General features: G+C 54.4%; 1 protein-coding gene across 1 annotated transcript in view; it reads left to right on the top strand.

Annotated features, from left to right (window-relative positions):
* The first annotated feature begins 3,296 nt into the window (after positions 1 to 3,296).
* Positions 3,297 to 20,762, top strand: part of LOC111153496 (serine palmitoyltransferase 1-like) — a 29,206-nt gene continuing 11,740 nt past the window's right edge. Inside the window, exons 1-5 of the mRNA XM_022512553.1 lie at positions 3,297 to 3,353; positions 6,073 to 6,180; positions 7,827 to 7,921; positions 17,373 to 17,466; positions 17,997 to 18,069. Of these exons, the coding sequence (XP_022368261.1) occupies positions 3,297 to 3,353; positions 6,073 to 6,180; positions 7,827 to 7,921; positions 17,373 to 17,466; positions 17,997 to 18,069 (427 nt within the window). The remainder of the gene's footprint in view (positions 3,354 to 6,072; positions 6,181 to 7,826; positions 7,922 to 17,372; positions 17,467 to 17,996; positions 18,070 to 20,762) is intronic.

Here is a 20,762-nt window from a genome sequence, read left to right as displayed (position 1 = left end):
ATCGTTAGTTGTATACGTTTAGGGTCTGTCTTCCCATGACCCAGGAGGTTGGGACGTCACCTGTCTGGGGTCCTGTGACTCCAGTGAAGGGAGTGCTCAGGAAATACCTGTTGATGAATGCGTGACGTGAATCCTACTTAACACTCCTAGAAACGATCACTGAAACTCAAGTTGAAACCACTGATCCAATAGGCTGCATGGATACAAGAGAGAATTAGTGGGCTGGAATGCTGACTATAGAAATTTTACCATGATGAAGCACAAAAGGATGAAAGTTGGAAATTTTGAAAAAAAAAGAGTTAATTAACATAAAAGATAAATATATTCATATAAAGAAATAGTAGGGTTTTTGTTTTTGCTTTTTACTGTGGTAAAACACTTACCTAACAAAATTTACTTCTTTAATCACTTTTAAGTGTACAATTCAGGGACATTAATCACCCTTTCATGTGCTTAGTGACTATTTGCATATTTGCTTTGGAAAAATGTCTGTTAAAGTCCTTTGCCCATTATTTACCTGGGTTGTTTTGGTTTTTGTTACTGAGTTGCACTTCTTCGTGTATTCTGGATATTAAGCTCTCATCAGATACACAGTTTGCAAATATTACGGAATTAGGGTGTGGAGAGGGAAAAGTGGGGTCACCCAAGTAGTCAGGTGTCTCCAGGGCTTCCTGAGACACCCTAACCCTAACCCGTGGGGACAGCCTAATTCCTGCTTGTGTGGCTCATCGCTGTGTGATGCAGCTGGAGGTATGATTATTCGGGATGCATGACTTTTGAAACGGATGCTTCCACAATCTGAGACTGCATATTAGGCACTCGTATTGTACTATGTACATCCTATATTGTATATATAGGTATATAATGTTGGCTATGTTATATATTATAAAATATTCTATATAGTATTATACAATAACTCTATAATATTATGCAATGTTAGTTGAGTGGTTGAATCAGGAAGAGAGGGAGGTTGTCGTGTAATTAAGGATCCCAAGATTATATCATTCTGGACTATCTTCAGGGGCCCTAAATCTGATGACAAGTGTCCTTATAGGAAACACAGAGGAGAGACACATAGAGAAAGAGGAGAAGACCCTGTGAAGGTGGAGGCTGAGACGTGAGCAATGGAGCCACAAGCCAAGGGACCCATGGAGCCACCAGAAATAGAAGGGGGAGCAGGGGAAGTCTCTCTCCTGGAGTCTTCAGAGGGAAGGCAGCCCTGCGGACCTCTGGATTTTGAACTTCTGACTTGAAGAACTCCAAGAGAATAAATTCTCTTGTTTTAAGCTACCCAGTGTACAATAATTTGTTGTGGCCACCCTAGGAAAAGCCTGCAGATTATGTTCCTGGGAAGCCGAGTACTGCCGTACCAAATGCCTCGCACTGTGGAAGTAGCTTTGGAATTAGGTGATTGGGTGGAAGTTGGGAGAATTTTGAGCTTCGCGGGAGATAAAGCCTGGACTTCCTGAAGAGACTATCAGTAAAATATGGACTTTAAAGGCAGCCTGGTGAGGGCTCAGAAGGAAGTCAAGAGCACTGGAGAGGCGGTTGTCCTCTCAGAACGCACAGCGCATTGCGAACAGCATGTCATTCAGCATGGATGTGACAGACGTGTGTGGAGGGCTCGGAAGGAGATGAGGAATGTGTTACTGGGGATTGGAGCGAAGAAGATGATTGCACTGTGCCGGCAAAGCACTTGGCTGAACCGTGTCCTGCAGTCCTGGGGAAAGTAGAACCTGCCGGTGATGAACTCGAATAATGAGCTGAGATTTCTAAGCAAAGTGGGGAAGGTACGGGTGGGTCCCTTCCTGCTGATTCTAGTGAAACGGGAGAAGAAAGAGGGAAGTTGAAGCAGGCGGGGTTGAGCAAAAACAAAACCAGCCTCACGACTCGGGAGAATCTTGGCTGATCCACATGGCAAGGGACTCGCACTGTTGAGGGAGGGCCCAGGATGTGGCTGGACAACGATCTGCTGAAGGTCCGAGCAGGGACGGAAGGGGCCACTCGGGGACCGCAGCGGAGCCGGGACAGGACATGGAACCGAGCAGGTAAAGGCTAGTGTGCGTGGCCACGGCTGATGCCGGCTCGGAGGACCGCGCGGGTCCCGCGGAGATGCGCTTCGCCAGCGGATCTGAGTCCAGAGGTGGTCAGGGACAGTGTGACGTGTGACATGAAGTCCAAAAGGTAGGTGCGACAGAGACCGCATGAACAGCCGGAAAGAACGGCAAAAATGTCACCTATGAGACGGGAAACATATGAGACACTCGGCTTGCAGAAAGAGCTCCTGTAAACCCGTAAGAAGATGAAAATCACCAAACGAAAAATGGGCAAAGAATGTAAATAGGTGATTCCTGGAAGTGCTGCACATGCGGAGAGAAGTCGCTAAACGTCACGGACAAGCAGAAGCATCAAGACGAGACGTCAGCGAGGCGTCCTCCAATCGCTGCTAAGCTGGGGAAAGTTCCAGAAGGATGGAGCATACCGGTCGGTGCGCCAGAGCCTGGGGACGCTTCCCGCGGCGGGAAGGGCCGCTCCGCCCCGGGGGCCGCCAGCCGCACTGGCCGGGAGCGCGGTGCGCGGCGGCCGAGGTCAGAGTGAGGGCCGGAGCCCGGCTCGCGGCCGCGGACCGAGGGGCCGCGGGGGACAGACCGGTCCGCGCGTGGTGCGTCCGGGCACCGGCACGCGACGCGCGTGGGACGCGGCGCTCCGAGGCAGGGCCGGCCGGGGATCAGGCCCGCGCAGGAAGGCCCGCGGGGCGACCACCGGCGCGTCCGGCCGCAGACCCCGGCCCGCCGGCTCCACGCGCCGGCCGCGAGCGCCCGCGGAGGCTCCGGAAGCCGCAGGCCGGAGGCTCCGGAAGCCGCAGGCCGGAGGACCCCCCGCCGGCGTCGGAGCAGAGCGCGCACGTGGCGCAGCGGCTTTCCGGGCATTTCTGGGACTTTCAGGAAGTGCCTTCGCGGGTTGCGTCCGTCCCGGAGAAGGGACCAGCAGCCCTGCGGGCGCAGGGCAGGCATTACGGTCAGCCGCCCTCCCGGGAGCCCGGCCCGGGTCCCGCCCCCGCACGGCCGCACAACACCTGCCCCGCCTGTCCCCGCCGCCGGGGAGACCCGAAGCTCGACTCCCACCAACTCTGAGGCCCAGGCCTCCCGCTTCCTCCAGCGCGCAGGCGCCGGGAGGCGGTGCCCCGCCCCCCGCTCGCCAGCCCCGCCCCCCAGACCTTACGTCACCGGGCTGCGCCGCGCGCCGCGTGACGTCGCTGCGACCCGCCTTCCGGAAGGAAGCGCGGGTGGCTGACCATGGCGACCGCCGCGGAGCAGTGGGTTCTGGTGGAGATGGTCCAGGCGCTCTACGAGGTGAGCCCGAGCGGCTCGCGACCGCGCCGGGTCCTGCGGGTCCGACGGGTCCCGGGCGAGGCCGGCTGCGCCGCGTGCCGACCCCGGCGTCCCCGGCTGGACGGGCTCGCGGGGAGACTCGGGCTGGCGCTGGAGCCGAGGGTCGCCGTCGGCGCCGGGAGGGAAACGGGCGGCGGGCGCGGGGCCGAGGCTGCTCTCGGCGCTCCCGAGCGGGGACGGGCAGCGGGTCGGGGCGGCGAAGCTGCGTGGGCGAGCTCTGTCCGGCGGCCGCGGGGAGCGGGGTGCCCGGGGCGCGGAGCGGACGGGGGAACGGAGCCGAGTGCGGAGTTTGTTTGCTGCGGTGGGCGCGAGCGGCCCCGGCGGCCGCGGGACGGGATGAGGAGTCGTCGTCGCCGCTCCCCGTGTGTCCGCTTCTGCCCCGTGAACGCGCCCTCCCCGCGGGCTCCGGGGCGCGGCGCGCTCGCCTACCGAAGGGCCGGCGGCTGCAGGTGCGTCGGGGGCGGCGGAACCGCGGCTGGGAGCGAGCGTTCGCCCCACCGGCGTCCGCCGAGCTCTGCCGCCCGGGCCGGGAGCGCTTCCCGCGCGCGCTGTCCCCGCGGGGTCGGTGCGGCGGCCGCCCGCCAGCCTCGCGGCTGGAGCAGGTGAGGGGCCGGGGACTCGGGACCGTGTTACCAGCCTCCTGCGCGCGGTGGCTATGCGGGGGACCGCGGCGGCGCGGGGGAGGTGCCGGGAACGGGCGGCGGGAACTCCCGGGCCTGAGCGGCGCATCCCGGGTCTCCTCGACGCCGCCGCCTTCCCTGCGGGACCTCTCGGAACCTCCGAAAACCGGCTCACGGAACGGATGTGAGGCGCGCGGTGGCCAGTGCGGTCCGCGTTCCAGTCACGGAGATAAAAGTCCCTGACGTGGGCGTTTGTAAAAAAAAGTTAAAACAAATGAACAATTTCGTGTTCTGTGCTGCTGCTTCGTTTGTGAGGACTGACAGCGGGTCAGGAGCGAGGCGTCCTCTTGGATGGGGCATTTCCAGGAGAAGAAGCCGCATTTGTGATTGTGATTAATGCACTAGACAATCAGTATTTCGGTTTTCTTACGACGATTTCTTTGTAGAGCGAGATGCCTACTGGAGTACAGGTGCCGAGAACAGCAAAAGAATGTTCTTTTCTTAAAGATTTTATTTACTTACTTTGTCAGAGAGAGAGAGAGAGCGAGCGCGAGTGGGGGGAGCATCAGGGAGAAGCAGGCTCCCTGCCGAGCAAGGACCCCCCCCCCCCACCACACACACACACAACCAGATCCCGGGATCCTGGGATCATGACCCCAACCCAAAGGAAGACGCCCGAGTGACTGAGCCACCCAGATGTCCCAAGAAAACCAACAGAATGTTCAGACTGGAGTCCTTACTCTTAAATGAATGGTGTTCAAGGGGAATCCGTATACTTAGAATCTTCTCAGAGATTTCCATTGCTGCGCCAGTTTTGTTACAGCTGGGCACAGAATTGGAGGAGTCCTACACCCAAAACAGAAACACGAGTGTGTGCGTGTAACATACGTGTGTACTTAGAAACAGAATTGTGTGCGGACTTAGGAGGTAACCGATCAGTGTGTCTGCAGTTTTCCCATCTCCACATTCTGGGTTTTTGTTTTTAACTGCGGTGAATCGTCTTCACTTTCTTTTCGTCTGACGTTCGCACAGAACTTGTGTTTACTGTTCTAAATTCCTCTTTTAAACGGCTTTCCCAGACAGCTTACTGGAGTAGGTCTCTGCAGCTGACTGGGCTTTAGTCACCGTCTGGAATCTTCCACACGCACTTGGTGTGTCTAGTTGTACAAAACACAGAAGCCCGCCCAGCCTTCATCCTGGAAACATACAGTGGAAGGAGGACCTGGCGTGGACCGTTTCCGTGAGGTGTCTTCGTGCCGGCTGACGTGGAACACGCTGCGTACTTTGGGGAGCTGCTGTAGGGAAAAAACTGCCATTCCTTTAGGCATTTATAAAGTCTTTTTCTCTCAGCCGTGTTCCAAGAAGGATTTAAAGAGCCTCATCAGGGATACGGAAAATAGAGTAAGATGTGCAAAACGCCGAGAGCTGTGGAAACTGAGTGTCAGAGAACTCTCCGGACTCATCCGTGCTTCACTGGGGTGGAAGAAGGCTCGCGGAGCTGTGACGGGCCGGTTGCTGTCCCTTCCCACCAGTAGAAACGTGCAGTATCCGACCGAGCTGGTCTTTATACCGTTCCACGTGCTGGGCTGCTACATGCGGTTTTATTTTAAGAATTAGATTTCGTTCCTATGGAGGTGTTGAAGCTGTGCTATCAGAAATTTTTCGTGTGAAGGAGAAATTGCTATTAGAAATGGGGAGAGGAATGAGTAGAAATGAAAGGAGTTTTGAAAAGAAATCTTCCTTTTTTTTAAAGGTTTTATTTATTTATTTGACAGAGATCACAAGTAGGTAGAGAGGCAGGCAGAGAGAGAGAGAGAGAGGGAAGCAGGCCCCCCGCTGAGCAGAGAGCCCGACGTGGGGCTCGATTCCAGGACCCTGGGATCATGACCTGACCCGAAGGCAGAGGCTTAACCCACTGAGCCACCCAGGCGCCCTGAAAATAAATCTTAAGAAGCAATAGGTTTAAGGTCATGGAAGCGATATATGAGTGCATCACAATTTATGTGCAGATTTTGTAAGTGTTTATTTCATTTCTTTTTTGGTTTTTGACTCATTCTTAGGCTCCTGCTTACCACCTTATTTTGGAAGGCATTCTAATTCTCTGGATAATCCGACTTCTGTTCTCTAAAACGTACAAATTACAAGAACGATCTGATCTTACAGTCAAGGTAAGAAATTAAATCTTTCATTATTCACTGTGTGATTATAGTTGGTACCTCTTTCCAAAAAGTACTGGTGGTGGCTCACCTACATATGTTAAAATTTTTTCTGTCGTGTAAACAATTGAGGGAAAGGAAATATCAGGGAAGCAGAACGTGGAGAAGCCAGGGGTAAAGTAGCCACCCAGAGGGGCACCCCGCCACAGAAGGCTGCACTGCGTTAGGGAAGCAGCAGTGTTAGGGCAGACGGTAGGAGGGAAGCCTGCGCAGCGACAGGATTTCGATGATCCACGCCCAGGGTAACGTGAGTGGCTCAGGAAGAACACCACTGGTTCTGAAACCCAAATGGTTTTCCCTGGGTTCTTCAAGAAGGAAATTCGGAGTAGGAAAGAATCCTCCCACCTCCCCACCCCAAACCGAATTTCTCTGTGGTAAGGGACCCAGCCCAAGCCCGAGCCAGGCAACCTTAGGAAGCAGAAGTGTCTAGGGGACTGCGGCACTGCCCACGTGGCGTCCAGTTCACCGGAAGGATGAGGGGCTTGTGGAGAAGAAGCTCATCCTCCCCCTTCAGTGGGAGCACCTAGGAAAGTCACCCCAGTGCGGGAGGGAAGAGCAGCTCTGACCGCACCGTGGTTTCCGTCCCTCGGGCCCTTTCCCTCCCCAGCCCCTGCAGCGTTGGGCCGGGATGCTCAGAGAGACCTGCGACTGTGAGAACGGTTTTTCCATGAAAATGTCTGCAACTCCAGTCCACGGGGCAGCGCTGGTGCAGCGTGGAGAGGGGCGGAGTTGAGGCAGCAGCGCGGTGGTCACGTCCCACGCTGCGCTGACTGGCCGCCGCCGTCCTGCTCGTTCGTCTTCGCTGTAGGACAGTCAGGCAGGGCCCCCAGAGGACATGAAGCCTGCGGTTCTTAGGGCAGATATATTTGGGCAGCTGGGCTGAAGCAGAGCAGGGCGTGTCTTATCCGTGATTTCAGTAGCCTTCAGGCCAGTGGGTAGTTGAATCTGTCTGGAGAGATGCCCTCACCTTGACCACAGATCCTGCCCTCCCCCACCGTTTTGTTCCGACTGCCTTGTGGGATTAGCGTGCCGTGGAACACTCTGGATAGCGTTGCAGTAGGATTGGGCCGTCCGGGGCAGAGGTCCCGTCTCCGCTTCTTCCCTCGGTGTTTCAGAACTTGTGAAGGATCAGGTGCTGGATTCTAGCTCAGCTTGGTAAGCGGCTGGTCACTCCCGGTATTTCGAGTTTTTGTTGATGAAGCTGCAGTCCACACATACTACATTTCTTAGACAGTGACTAGACATAACTTCAGAGTCGTTCTCTGAAAGCTGAACTCAGCAAGACTTAGTAATCACGGACATCCTACCCTAAAAGCTCTGGAAGAAAAAAAACTGTTTTTAAAGCTTAACTTCTGGCAACATAGATGCAGTGTCCTTCGGTTTTACGGGTCTGCAGTCCCTTGAATACAGAGGGATCCTGAGAGACTTCTGACATCTGGCCCCGGGTCACAGGTGGACAGTGTGTGTGACGTGACCTCACGGGCTGCTGTTCAGGGACAGATAAGGAACTTACTGGTTGCTTTTAACGGGAGTGTGGGAGCAAAACAGTCACTGTCCGGTGACCAGCACCTGCTGTATTTTGTTTCCTTCTCCCGTAGGAAAAGGAAGAACTGATTGAAGAGTGGCAGCCGGAACCTCTTGTTCCTCCCATCTCGAAAGACCATCCTGCTCTCAACTACAACGTTGTTTCAGGGTAAAGTGCTTTGTTCTCGAAGGATGTGTACTTGCTCCCCTGTAGGTGTGCTCGCCAAAGCCTACAGAGGTTTATGTAGTGTTTCTAGCAGAAACACAGCAGTGAGAAATCTCGGAAGCTCAGAAACTGTTTTAGTGCCCGACGTAAGACTCTGCTAAGGACGTACGGACAGTTCTACGGTCTCTGGTTTGGGCATTGCAGTTTGTGCCTTTCTTCCATTGAAAAAACAAAAACCAAAATTATACATGTTCCTGTAATACTTCAAACAGTGAGACAGACTCGGAATGAAAAGCAGTGCTCCTGCTTTTTCTCAGCTTCATGGCTTCTGATTGTGGATCTGTCGTGGGTTACCTTTAGCCGGATGTGGGCTTAGCGAGGCAGCACGGCCAGCGGCACTTGACTCTGACAGTTCGAGTTCCGCACTGACCTTCCTTGGGCTGCCTCTCTCCCCGCTTGTTCCAAGGTCTGATCTGTCTTTGTGTTTAGTTCTTCTGTGGCTTGTCTTTGCTTTACCGCGGCCTCTTTCTTAAATTAAGAAGTATTTTAAGTTTATAGGAAATATCCGACCCACGTATACGCACCACCCAGGATAAATAGGCATTCACGTTTTGCTGCCTTTATTTCAAATCTGCCTTAAGAAAGAAAGAAAACGTTCCACTTATGGCTAAGAAACGCCTTCCCATCTACCACTTACTCTTATCACCCACAAAGGACCACCATTTCCATGAAGTTGGTGGATGTCTTTCACTTACATTTAAACCTTTTACAAAAAAGATTAATTTATTTTAGGGAAAGAGAGAGCGCGCGCCCAAGAACAGAGAGGGACAGAGGGAGACAGAGAACCCTCAACAGGTTCCACGCTGAGCACACGGCCTGGTGCGGGACTTGAACTCAAGACCCAGCGGTCAGGAGCCAAAATCAAGAGTCGGACACTTGACCCACTGAGCCACCCAGGTGTCCCTCTATTTATACTTTTAACGCATATCCTTGACGCCATGAGATTATTGAGTATTTTGTCTAAAAACGTGATGCAGCATCTTTCTCTGAGCGTGTCCTCCCGCTCCTGCGCTGATGGAAGGGAGGTTTGCATTCTTCACTCCGTGCATTGCTGTGGTCATGCAGAATTTTTAGACGTTCTGCACTCGGACTTACTCATCAGCAGTGCTGTGGTTAAGAAGTCCTTCCCTGCCTCCCGAGGTCGAATGTGCCCGTGTCGGTACGGCGGTCAGCTGTCCCAGCATGCATTGACTTGTCCATCGTTTGCCTACTGAGTAAAAATGTCCCTTTTTCTGTAGAGTGTCTGCCCTTCTAACAGGTCTGTTTCTGGCTCTGTTTCTCCTCTGCCGGCGTGTCTGTCTCTCCTGGTGCCAGAACTTCACATAAATAGCACAGTATAAGAATAGGCCTTGACTAGAGCGAACCCTTCACCTCCTTGTCCTTCCGAACTGCATGGCTCTTTGCAGTTCTGTTCCTCGGTGTGAGCTTGTTTAACTGAGCATGTTGACCAACAAATGAGGTCGGGTCGTGACCGGCAGTGCGCTGATGTGGACTCGTGGGAAAACCCCCGTGTGCCTGGTGTGTCACTCTGGTCTTTGATGTCCTACAGTAAAGCCGTGTAATTTTCTTCATAAAGACTGCTTGTCTTGGGGCCCCTGGGTGGCTCCGTGGGTTAAAGCCTCTGCCCTCGGCTCAGGTCATGATCTCAGGGTCCTGGGGTCGGGCCCCACATCGGGCTCTCTGCTCAGCGGGAAGCCTGCTTCCCCCTCTCTCTCTGCCTGCCTCTCTGCCTGCTTGTGATCTTTCTGTAACATAAATAAATAAAATCTTTAGAAAAAAATGTAGCTACTTTTCAGTGAACGCACTAGTGCTGTTCATTCAGTACTGGGTTAACACAAGAGTAAGTGAATTTACTTAACTTGGAGAGGTTTTTCCTTTCAATAATGGCCGTATTGATCCAATCCACAGATCGTGAAATTCAGTCTTTTAATTCACCACAATTGATTGGGTTTTAGTATGTTCACAGAGTTGTGCAACCATTGCCACTGTCTCATTTCAGGGTTTTTTTTTTTAAGATTTTATTTATTTATTTGACAGAGATCACAAGTAGGCAGAGAGGCAGGCAGAGAGAGAGGGGGAAGCAGGCTCCCCGCCAAGCAGGGATCCCGATGCGGGGCTCGATCCCAGGACCCTGAGACCATGACCTGAGCTGAAGGCAGAGACTTAACCCACTGAGCCACCCAGGCGCCCCCAGAATATTTTTATCACCCCAGAAAGAAATGGCACACCCACGCCCCCCATTCCCCATCTACTTTCCCCCGACACCTACTAACCTACTTTCTCCGTGTGTTTGCCTGTTTTGGACTTTAAAGGATTCGTGCAGTATGTGGCCCTGTGTGTCTGATTTCTTTCATTTAGCGTCACATTTCCAAGGTTTGTGCATGTCCTAGTAGCTTGTGTCAGTTTTGTGTCTGAATAATACAGTATTTCACTCTGAAGGTATCATACTTGGCTCATTCATCAGTTGATGGGCATTAGGGTTGTTTCCACGTTAGTATATGAAAGGAGAGAAATTATATGAGTTCATAAACTCCCATGAGTATTTGTGTACTTTTTTTATTTAATTTCACCTTTTTTTAAGATTTTATTAGAGAAAGAGAGTGCACGCATGAGTGGGGGAAGGGCAGAGGGAGGCAGAGAAGCGACTCCACACTGAGCAGGAAGCCCGACTCCAGGGGCTTCGTCCCAGGACCCTGGGGTCAAGACCTGAGCCAAAGGCAGACACTTAACCGACGGAGCCACCCTGGCGGCCCTGTGTGCACGTTAGTTCTGCGGGCATGCGTTTTTGTTTCTCCTGGATACACACCTGAGAGTGAAATCGTTGAGGTTTGTGGGAACTTACTTTGAGGAGCCACCAGTCTGTCTTCCAGAGTGGCTGGACCATTTCCATTCCCACCAGCAACACATGGGAGTTGGGATCTCTCCCTGTCTTGGCCAACACTGTCTTTCATTGGGACCATCCTGCTGGGTGCGGAGTGGTACCCTCCGTGGCTGGGATTGGCATTTCCTGGTGACCAGTGACGCTGAGACCTTTTCATGCGCTGATCGGCCGCTTACACGTCTGTTCTGGAGAATAACCCACTGACGTCACTTGCCCATTTTCTAATTGGGTTATTTGTCTTTTCATCATGGAGTTACAAGAGCACTTGGTGTATCTTGGATCCCGGTCCCTTATCAAATTACGACATGCAGATGTTCCCCATTCTGTGGGTTTGTCGCTTCTCTGCAGTGTGCGTGGAGGCACAGGTGTTTCTCATTGTGACGAAGTCCAGTTGTCTGTTTTGTTCTTTTGTTGCTTGTGCTTCCGTGTTGGTTTTGCAATCCTTCCCTGACCGAGATCCTGCAGGTGTCCTCCTTTGTTCCAGGAGGGCTCGATGTCCCATGTTTCATCACAGGGATTTGCACTCGGGTCCTGTTTTCTGCACGGCGCCGTGCCACAGCTGTCCGCAGGGCTCACAGTTACACTCGGGCTTTTCCAGGGGCGACGTCTGTGTTTCTGCAGAGTAGGAGGGGATCGGACGAGTGGCTGCTGCTTACCCGATTTCCAGCTGCCCTCGTGCCACTGGGAACTGTTCCCCGGGGTGGGGGGGTCGTTTTCCAGGAGCCGCGGCTGAGCCGCTCACTGCCGGGTCACGTGCTGCTCTCTGGTCTGTGACTTCTCACGGACAGCCTGTCCGTTTGCCAGGAGTCGTCCCTCCCCGCGTCCTGGGCTTGGTAGCATCAGACGGTTAGACCTTGGAGACGTCTTATGTCTCTTATGTCCCTTATGCAGGCGGACGGGTTTTGTTCATTCTGTTCTGTTTGCCAGAGGCCACTGGTAGGTCTTCCTAGTCATAAATAATTCGTGAATTCCTGGAATAAGGCTGTTTGATTGGTTCTTATACGTTGCTGGTTGGTTTTGCTGATGTTTGGGATTCTTGACCTGCATGTTGAAATGTGAGTTTTGTTTCTTCTTTTCCCTTCCCGCTGCTGGTGCGGGTCAGGTATCAGATACAATCGGCCTTGCCGTCCTCCTAGTCACCGTGTGGTCGGCACGCGGACGTGACTCCGTCCCTGGCCCTGCAGTTTCGTGCCCGTGCCGTGGCCTCGCCAGGGCTCCGTGGTCTGGGCCCCGTGGAGGTTAACATGTGCCCTGACCAGAGGGGGGAGGCTCGTTCCGGTCGTCCCTGAAGAAGACAGCGTAGCTAGCTGGTCGGGATCACCGGCCCGCAGAAGGCGCCAGTTAAGATGACCGCCCCGTGACCGTGTCCCCGTGCCCTGTGCTCCCAAAGAGCTGGGCAAGGCTCGCCTGGACCGGGTGCAGAGCGGCTGCCCCACCCGCCCCGGCTCCCCGTCGGTAAGTCACCCGCAGCCCTGTCGCACGTTGGGGCCGCCTTCAGCTTAAAGTCGTGCGGGGGCTGCGCAGCCCGGAGGACGCGTGACTGACCCTCCACTGCCCCCGAACAGGTCTGCGTGGGTCGTGCTGTTGGTTGTCTTGAGCCTGGATTTTTAGTCCCAAACTCCCTGTCTTCAGTGAGTTCCTCAAACTGAGTGAGTTGCGGTTTTTGTCTGTTAGCAGTTGTCCTTCTTCTCACTGTTTCCGAGGGACTTGGCCTGCACAGCTTCTCGGGTTGCCGTGACACACACCTTTAGGTACAGACATGTGTGACGCGCGCGGGCTCGTGTTTTCCCGCAGCCGGTGCTTGCTCGGGTCCCGCTTCTCGCTCAGCTCTGCCCGAGGCGCGTATTCTGACGCAGTGAAGGCTCCGTCTTCGTTTCTCCGCGTGGGGCCGTGCGGACACAGGTGCTGACTCTGTCCTCCGTCCCACTCTGGTCGGTGTTTTACACCTGGTCCCCTTTCGTCCTCCCCCAGCCCCCCACTCGGCCGCCCCCTGAGATACCTCCACTGAACTCCGGTCATCGCTTCATGTCCTATGTGTCTGCATTACTGCAGTGATGCTTTTTGTTCTTATTATGCACGTATTGTTAACCTTAAATATAGTTACTTTTACCAGCAAAAATGGGTTGATTTGGGAATAAAAATGACAATTTGGGACCAGCAAGTTAGGGCTAAAGGTAGGCAAGTCCAACAAACAAGGGAGCGGATGCCGTTATCTGAGGGAGGAGGCTGTTGGCAGGGCTGTTTACTGAAGGTGTGTTGGGGGCAAGCCAGGGTCCAGGGCGGGGAGGGCTTCTGCCTGGCTGAGCTGCAGGCCTGGTGGGTCTCTCTCCCCGGTTAGGGGCCGCAGTTGAAGATCGCTTCCTCTGGGAGGGGCCTGGAATCCCCAGTTCTTCTTGTGACTGGCGTAGAGCCGTGCTGCTACTCCCCAGCCTCCCCTCCCACCTCTCCCCAGCCTCCCCCCAGCACCCCAGGTCTGCTTCCGTGCGGTTTCCCAGTGTTAACTGTCACACTACCTTTGGAAATACATCTTAACGTTTTGTGAACGTATGTTTTGAATTTTGTGCTCCGGACTTCTTTCTGATGCTTGCTTACTCACTCTCACTGCTCTGCACATCTCTGGGTGCCCGCCGTGTCGCAGGAGTGTGCTGGGCACATACATGGATCAGGATCGCAGCTCCTCTGGGGCAGACGAACCAGCAGTGAGACGGACGCTAGCTGGCGTTAGGGGTAACGAAGAGATCTTGTGCGGCCAGACGGGTTGGGGAGGGCGGGATGTGCTTCTCGCTCCCTGCCCCCGCCTGCTGTGTCGGCCTCCGTTGTGACCTTAGCCGCTTTGCTCACGTTGGGTCCCTCAGCTGCCCCCACCCCGCTGCCACACAAGATCTGGCGATGACCGGCCCCTTGTGCAGCTGCGTGAGTGTCTGGGGCCCGCAGTGGGTCCGGACGCACGCCTGCCTCATTCCGTGGGGCTTCCCTACCTGGTGGTGCACGCGTCTCCGCTCCCCTGCGTTGGGATATGGGGACCCAGCTCCCCACAGCCCTGCTGGGCGACATTGTTTTATTTTGTACTTTTCTGAGTATTTGGGCCTTTGCGTATCATGTCATCTGCTTCAGAGCTGCCGGGGTTTTCGTCCTGTGACCGCCTCTTCGTGTCGTCACCCGCTCTCGCTGCACTGTGGCATGTCTTGATGAGCCTGGATCCCGTGTGCCTCACAGACGTTCCTCCGCGGCCGCTCTCAGCGCGTGCTCTGTGTATCCGCGTCCAGCACACGTTCGCGTCCTTCCCGTCGTCAGATCTCTGAGCTGGGGTGAACCTCGGCTCCAGAGAGCTGTTGTCGGCGGGACCTCCTTGCCTCTGTGCCTGTGAACTGGTCCTGGCCGCGCTCACCGTGGCTCCTCGGTAAAGCTGTAAGCGCCGCTGGCGGGGAGACCCACGGCCGGCGAGGAGAGGCCCGGAGTCCTCCCGGCCAGTGAGCAGAGGCTGCGGGGACTGAGGCTTGAGCCTCCCTCCGCCAGGTTCCTGCCTGTGGGTGGTTGGGGCTGGCGCTTAGAAATGCGGCTCCGTTGGGGGAAGGAGGAGTTCAGTCCAGGGAGAGAGTCGGCGTCAGAACTTGAAGTCTGGGAGACACTAAGCTGTCGGGGGAGCTCGGCCGTGACGCGGGAGCGCCCTGCACGACACGGGGCTCCTGGCCACAGAGAGGAGTCCTGTCGGCGCACCCCTGCGGTCCGTGACCCCTAACGCCAGCTAGCGTCCGTCTCACTGCTGGTTCATCTGCCCCAGAGGAGCTGCGATCCTGATCCGTGTATGTGCCCAGCACACTCCTGCGACACGGCGGGCACCCAGAGATGTGCAGAGCAGTGAGAGTGAGTAAGTAAGCATCAGAAAGAAGTCCGGAGCACAAAATTCAAAACATACGTAGGGGCTCGGGCGGAAAGGTTAGGATTTCTGTTAGGTTTTCTGCTTCGCTGCGCAGCGTAGTGCGACAGAAGCGCGTGTGCGAGATGCCTAGTGGAACTGCTCGCTCGGTGTGAGCTCAGACATTGTGAGATCACGAGAAAACGCCCCCCGTTTCATCAGCACAGTTCTCCTTCCTTTAGAAACAGCGGTGGCGTCTTCGTTTCGGTCACGTGCAGTAAGTGTTGCCCGTCTGCGGTGTTGTCACCGAACCAGAGTCTCTCCCTGTCTCACTTTTTAAGTAGGTTCCACACACAGCGCGGAGCCCAACACCAGGCCTGAACTCACGACTCTGCGACCAAGACCTGAGCTGAGACCAAGGGCCAGACGCCTAACTGACTGAGCTCCCCCCGGCTCCCCAACTACATTCTTAATTTTGACTCCGATTCATCCATCTTGGTCTCACTCTGTGTGTGGGAGGACTTGTCCATACTCCACGGCGTCGCAAACACATCCTTCCACGTTTTCTTTTGTTACCTCTTCCGCAGTATCTTCTAGGTTTTTAATATGCTAGAATTCACCTTTGTGTGTGTTTATCCAACTCTCTTCTGCTCTGTAGAAAAAGAAGTGTGTGTGATTTGGCAGTTGTGGGGCATCCGCCGGGTGCTTGTGTGCACGCAGTTCTCTTGGGCTCTGGAGGCTCTCGTTGCTCTAGGGAGCTGCTCTCACGCTGCTGCCCAGCCCAGCGTTCGTGCGCTGCTGTGATCCTGGTCTCCTCCCGTTGAAACACTGTCCTCCGTGTCTCTAAGTTCACTTTCTAATTACTGACTCTCACTAATAGCAAGGCTGTGGCTTTTGGGTGGGAAGGGTTTTATTTTCCCACCTTCTGTCCTCTGATGCCTTCCTTCATCGTGGAGCTGTCTTTCTAGCTTGGCATCGGCAAGGAGGTCCTGAAGGGTCCCGGCCTCTGCTGTTCCGTGGTGAGGGCTGGGTGTGACGTCCCTGCCAAGCTGCGCGGAGCACGGTGGGAACCTTCCGTTCTGCCGCAGCTGCTCCTTCCCTGCTCCAGGTGCCGACGGGAACAAGGTCCCGGGCTCCTACGTCATGCTGCCTCCGGACAGCTTCTCAGCTGTGCTCAGCGGTTTCGGGTGTACTTTTTCTGGATGGTTTGATTTCTCTGTTAGTGTTTTGTTTCACTTTGTTTTGTTTTTGCTTATCAGTTTTTGTAGAACGGCCTTGACTTTCCCAGCAGCCTTGACTACAGACTTGTACCCACACGGCTCCGTTTTTTCTCTTTCCGAGCGCCAGCGCCCCCGTGCCGGCAGGAGCGGGAACCCTGAGAAGGCCACTGAATGACCCAGCGGGTTCAGAGTCAGAGCAGGTGGTTGGAAGGAGAAGCCCTGGAGGCCGTAGGGAAGAAGGAAGGACTATTTAGGGAGCACCCCTTAGGGGCCAGTCCTTCAGAGCCGTTCTCCAGAGAGGCGGGTTCTCTCCCGACTTTGTGGATAAAGGAGCAGAGACTCACGGGTCTAGGGAGCTTCCCCGAGCTCCAGAAGCCAGGAGGAGCTGGAATGCAGGCGCGCCCCATGTTCTCTTCCCGGAGGCCTCCCGCCTGCCGTGCGGGTCCACCTGCTCCCGGCGGTCATTCTCTTCCTTTCCAGGTTGCCCAGCGCCATCTCTTTCTCTCCTCGAAAACCAGTGCTTGGAGCCTGGCCCGAGAGCAGGGTTTCCCGGTCTTCCTTTGGATGTGTCATCAGCGGAGCGCTTGTGGCGCCTCAGGGGCTCGTCTCCGGCCCCGGTAGCGGAGACCTGGGCTCCTGGGCCAGTGGCCGCCCTGTTGCTTTGGTCCTCCCTGGGGCTGGGGCGGGACCCCTGTTACGCAGTATTCCAGCACCGACTGTAGGACTGGGAGACCGAGCCCACTGACCGCCGTTGGGTCTCTCTGGATTAACATGTACCTTCAAGCTATTTAACTGTGAAGCCAAACCCTTTCTGCCCATTCTTGCTTTTGATTTTGATGTTTTTATATTTCCTTCATCTTTGTCTTATTCCACACTTTTTCCCCAGGTCCTTGATTTCATTTAGCTACTTCTTTCTTAATGAGTTTTAAAATCAAAGATTTGCCATTTATCTACGTTGGACTTAGAGCTCACTTGTTTGTTGTTGTTCTTTTTTAAGTCCTACAGGTTAGCCCGATAAGAAAACTAGTGGCTGATTCATCAATACCACTTCCTAATTTTACACTCCAAAAGTAACGAGAAGAGGGCGCCTGGGTGGCTCCGTCGGCGAAGCGGCTGACTCTTGATTAAGGCCCGGGTCACAGTTTTAGGGTCATGAGGTCAAGCTCTGTGCTAGGCTCCACGCTCAGCGCCGAGTCGGCTGGGGATTCTCTGTCTCCCGCTGCCTCTCTCCCGTTCCCGCGTGTGTACTCACACTCTCTCTAGAAATAAATAAATCTGAAATGACTCATCGGTTAGGTTGAGCGGAGAGCCAGGAGACCGGTGCGCGGCCAGGGTTAGTGACATCAGTTGTGTCGTGTGGCCCCAGGGTGATGTGACAGCACGTGCCCTGGAATGTGAGTATCTGCTCAAATCTGCCTCTGTCCTCTCTCTCCCCAGCCCCCCCAGCCACAACATTGTGGTGAATGGAAAGAAATGTGTCAACTTTGCCTCCTTTAATTTCCTGGGATTGCTGGATAACGCTCGGGTCAAGGTAAGTAGGTCCTGTGCGGACCCGCCGGTGACCTACAGAGCCGTGCAGGAGAGAAGAGTCCGAGTAGAGAGTGGGAAGGGGCTCCCTCTGCTGGCCACTGGCCGTCGCTCGCTCCTGGCAGAGCTGCGACCCAGGTTGACAGGGCCAGTCAGGGTGTGTGGTATGGCTTGGCGGCCCCTGTGAGCCAGCCCCCGGGTCACAGTCGGAGGTGTGCCTCGGAAATGGCTCTGTGTCCCGGAGGACGGTGAGCCGTTCGGAGGAAAGGCTTCTGCCCAGAAATGCCAAAAAGCGTAAAGGCCTCGAGTCAGCCGTGTCTGGGTGATCAGACTAACGCCGCTTTTCCACGTCTTAAGGTCTGTCCCTCCATCTTTGCACGTGCCTAATCCTCCTGTCCCGTCAGATCGCCACGCCTCTGAGGGAGCAGGGAGCATGGCTGGTGGCGGGGGTTGCTGGGAGGGGCTCATGAGTAGGGAGCGTCGGCTGTGAGCCCTGGAGACAAAGCATTAAGACCGGACTTTTCTCCCACGCAGGCGGCGGCTTTGGCGTCTCTGAAGAAGTACGGCGTGGGCACTTGCGGACCTAGAGGATTCTACGGCACGTTCGGTACGTACCGCTGTCTCCTTCACACCATCACCCGCGTCTCACGACGGACTCAGCTCAGTTTCAGAACTCCTCGGAAACGAGATCCGTGGCGAGCTGGCGTGGGGTGCGTGCGTCAGCCTGGGAGGGGCCCTGGTCCTCGTGGAGGAAACAACCTGCTGCCCAGGGCCAGCTTGTCAGCCCGGCGGAGCCCAAGCTGCTCTCGTAGGCGCCCCGAGGACCGTGGCACGAGGAGACCCGGTTTGTTTCTGTCGCGCTTGCCTGTTGAAGGGGACGGGGCCTGCCGCAGATGGCCCTGCTCTTCACAGTCGTGCGGGAACCAACTTCTTCCCCGTGTCCTTCCTCCAGTGCCGAGCCCACCGTCCTTGTGTTTGTCCGCGAGGGTGCAGTGGGGGGCCGGCGTGGAGGAGCGGGCCCCGCGGCTGCTGTAGCCCTCGAGGCAGGCATGGGTGTTGCACCTGGCTCTGCCCCCCCTTCCGCTGGGAGCCCAGACCCTGGCTCCAGCCTTGCTGTGAGTGGGCCGGGGGATGGCTCCAACTAGGCAGCCGCCTCCTGCGGGAAGGGAGACAGGACGGATGGGGTGGGAGGCGGCGAAGGGTCGGTGATGGGGCTCTTTCTGGAAGGAAGAGGGCCACTGGTGACCAGCTGGGTCTGAGGATGAGTGTGGTTCCAAACACGACGAAGTCCCCAACTCCGAGTCCTCAGGGAAAATGTTGTTAAATGATGGTTCACTTGAAGATAGTCCTGGACGTAACGTTCTGGCTTCCACATGGCAGCTTGTGGGGAAAATAGAGCCTGGGAGATCTCCTCTGTCTTCTGTCCGAGTTTCCATGTCTCAGCCTGTGCGTGTGTGTGTCTGTCTGAAACAGTGAAGGTGTTTTTATAAGGGAGAACCTTTCTGTGCTCTGTAGTTAGCTTAGTGTTATTAAATCGTTGGTATTGGAAACAGACAACAGAGTAGCTGTCCCAATATTTTAAGCTGGAACGGGTCTGAAATGTCTTGTATTCCAGCATCCCAGTCCTTCAGAAGCGGCGTGGAAGGTTCAGAGAGGTTACGTGACTTCCTCACAGTCACACAGCTCATGAATTCCAGCCTTGTAACGAGGAGCCAAGTACTCTGGTGCCAGCCCTGATGGCAGGACCAAAGACTTGCAGAGCTGTCAGTCCCCCTCTTCAGTCTAGTGCAGACACGGTTGTCTGCGTGGTTGTTACTGGTGAGGAATTATCTCCTAGATAAGTAGTATTCGAGAGCTAGGCAAGAAGACATTTTTTATGGGTTGTTTGTTGTAATCTCATCAACAAGAACTTCTGTGATTTGCTTGCTGAGGCTAAAAAAATCACTTTCTTAAAAGCATTTCTTTCTAGGGGATTTTATTTGCATGTGTGGCCTTGGCTTCTACTTGGGAGTTAATTTGATAAAATAGCAGATTTATTGCTGAATCAAGTAATGGAAAAGAAAAGTTTCAACTCTTCGAAACCAGTTTTCCCAAAGCCGGTAAAATAGCCCAGTCACCTCGGTGTGCGGCTGCCCCGGGCTGGAGTGTGCTTCCACACGCGGGATCCTTAGTTCACGGTTTCTTTCTTTCTTTTTAATATTTTTATTTATTCCTTTCACAGAGAGAGACAGTGAGAGAGGGAGCACAAGCAGGGGGAGTGGGAGAGGGAGAAGCAGGCTTCCCGCTGAGCAGGGAGACCGAGGAGGGGCTCAGTCCCAGGACCCTGGGATCTTGACCTGAGCCGAAAGCAGACGCTTAACGACTGAGCCACACAGATGCCCAAGTTCATGGTTTCTAAGATAGTATTTTTTTTTTTTAAGATTTTATTTATTTATTTGACAGACAGAGATCACAAGTAGGCAGAGAGGCAGGCAGAGAGAGAGAGGAGGAAGGAGGCTCCCCGCTGAGCAGAGAGCCCGATGTGGGGCTCCATCCCAGGACCCTGGGATCAGGACCTGAGTTGAAGGCAGAGGCTTTAACCCACTGAGCCACCCAGGCGCCCCCTAAGGTAGTATTTTTGATTGAATAATTCAGCCCATGATGTGAGCTTGGGAAGGTTCACAGAGAGTGGAAGTTGTCTCCTCCCCCACCATTATCGCAGCGCACCCCCCCCAACCCCACAAAAGGCAGCTACTAAGGAGCTACTCCTGTGAGTAGTTCCTTCCTGATTCCTCCAGGGACGTTTTTCAGCGAAAGCAAACGACTTCTGTACATACGTTTTCCTGCTGTTTTTACAAAAATGGCAGCATAGCCTGCATGTGTTCTGTACCTTGCTGTTGCAGTGAGTTTGAAATTTAAATTGGGTTTGGATTTTTAGGGGCCCTGAGCAGATCCCTGCTAGTGCAGAGCCTGACGCTCAGCTGAGCCGAAATCAGAAGTTGGGTACTCGACCAACTGAGCCACCCAGGGGCCCCCACGAAAGGTTATTTTTTTACTGTCATGTTTTTTGTCCCCTGGGAGTAATACATTCAGGCATCTACTTTCAAAGATGAAGAGACTTTCTTGTTTAGCTCTTTTCTCAGCTTTTCAAAAATGAATGTAAATCACTAGTAAAAATAAATTTCTTCAGTAAAATGTTCTCCTTTTTATTATTTCATAGTAACGTATTAGATGACGTTAGATGATTAACACAGAAAAAAGGGTCAAATGACGGTTGAGTTAAAATTCATCTAGTTTCTTAGGCTGAACGTTCTGCCTTTG

The sequence above is a fragment of the Enhydra lutris genome, unplaced genomic scaffold (assembly GCF_002288905.1).
Source record: "Enhydra lutris kenyoni isolate GAN:26980312 unplaced genomic scaffold, ASM228890v2 scaffoldscaffold33, whole genome shotgun sequence".
Lineage (NCBI taxonomy): Eukaryota > Metazoa > Chordata > Mammalia > Carnivora > Mustelidae > Enhydra > Enhydra lutris.
Note: the sequence above shows the minus strand (reverse complement) of the source record. Positions and strands in the feature narration are given on the sequence as shown.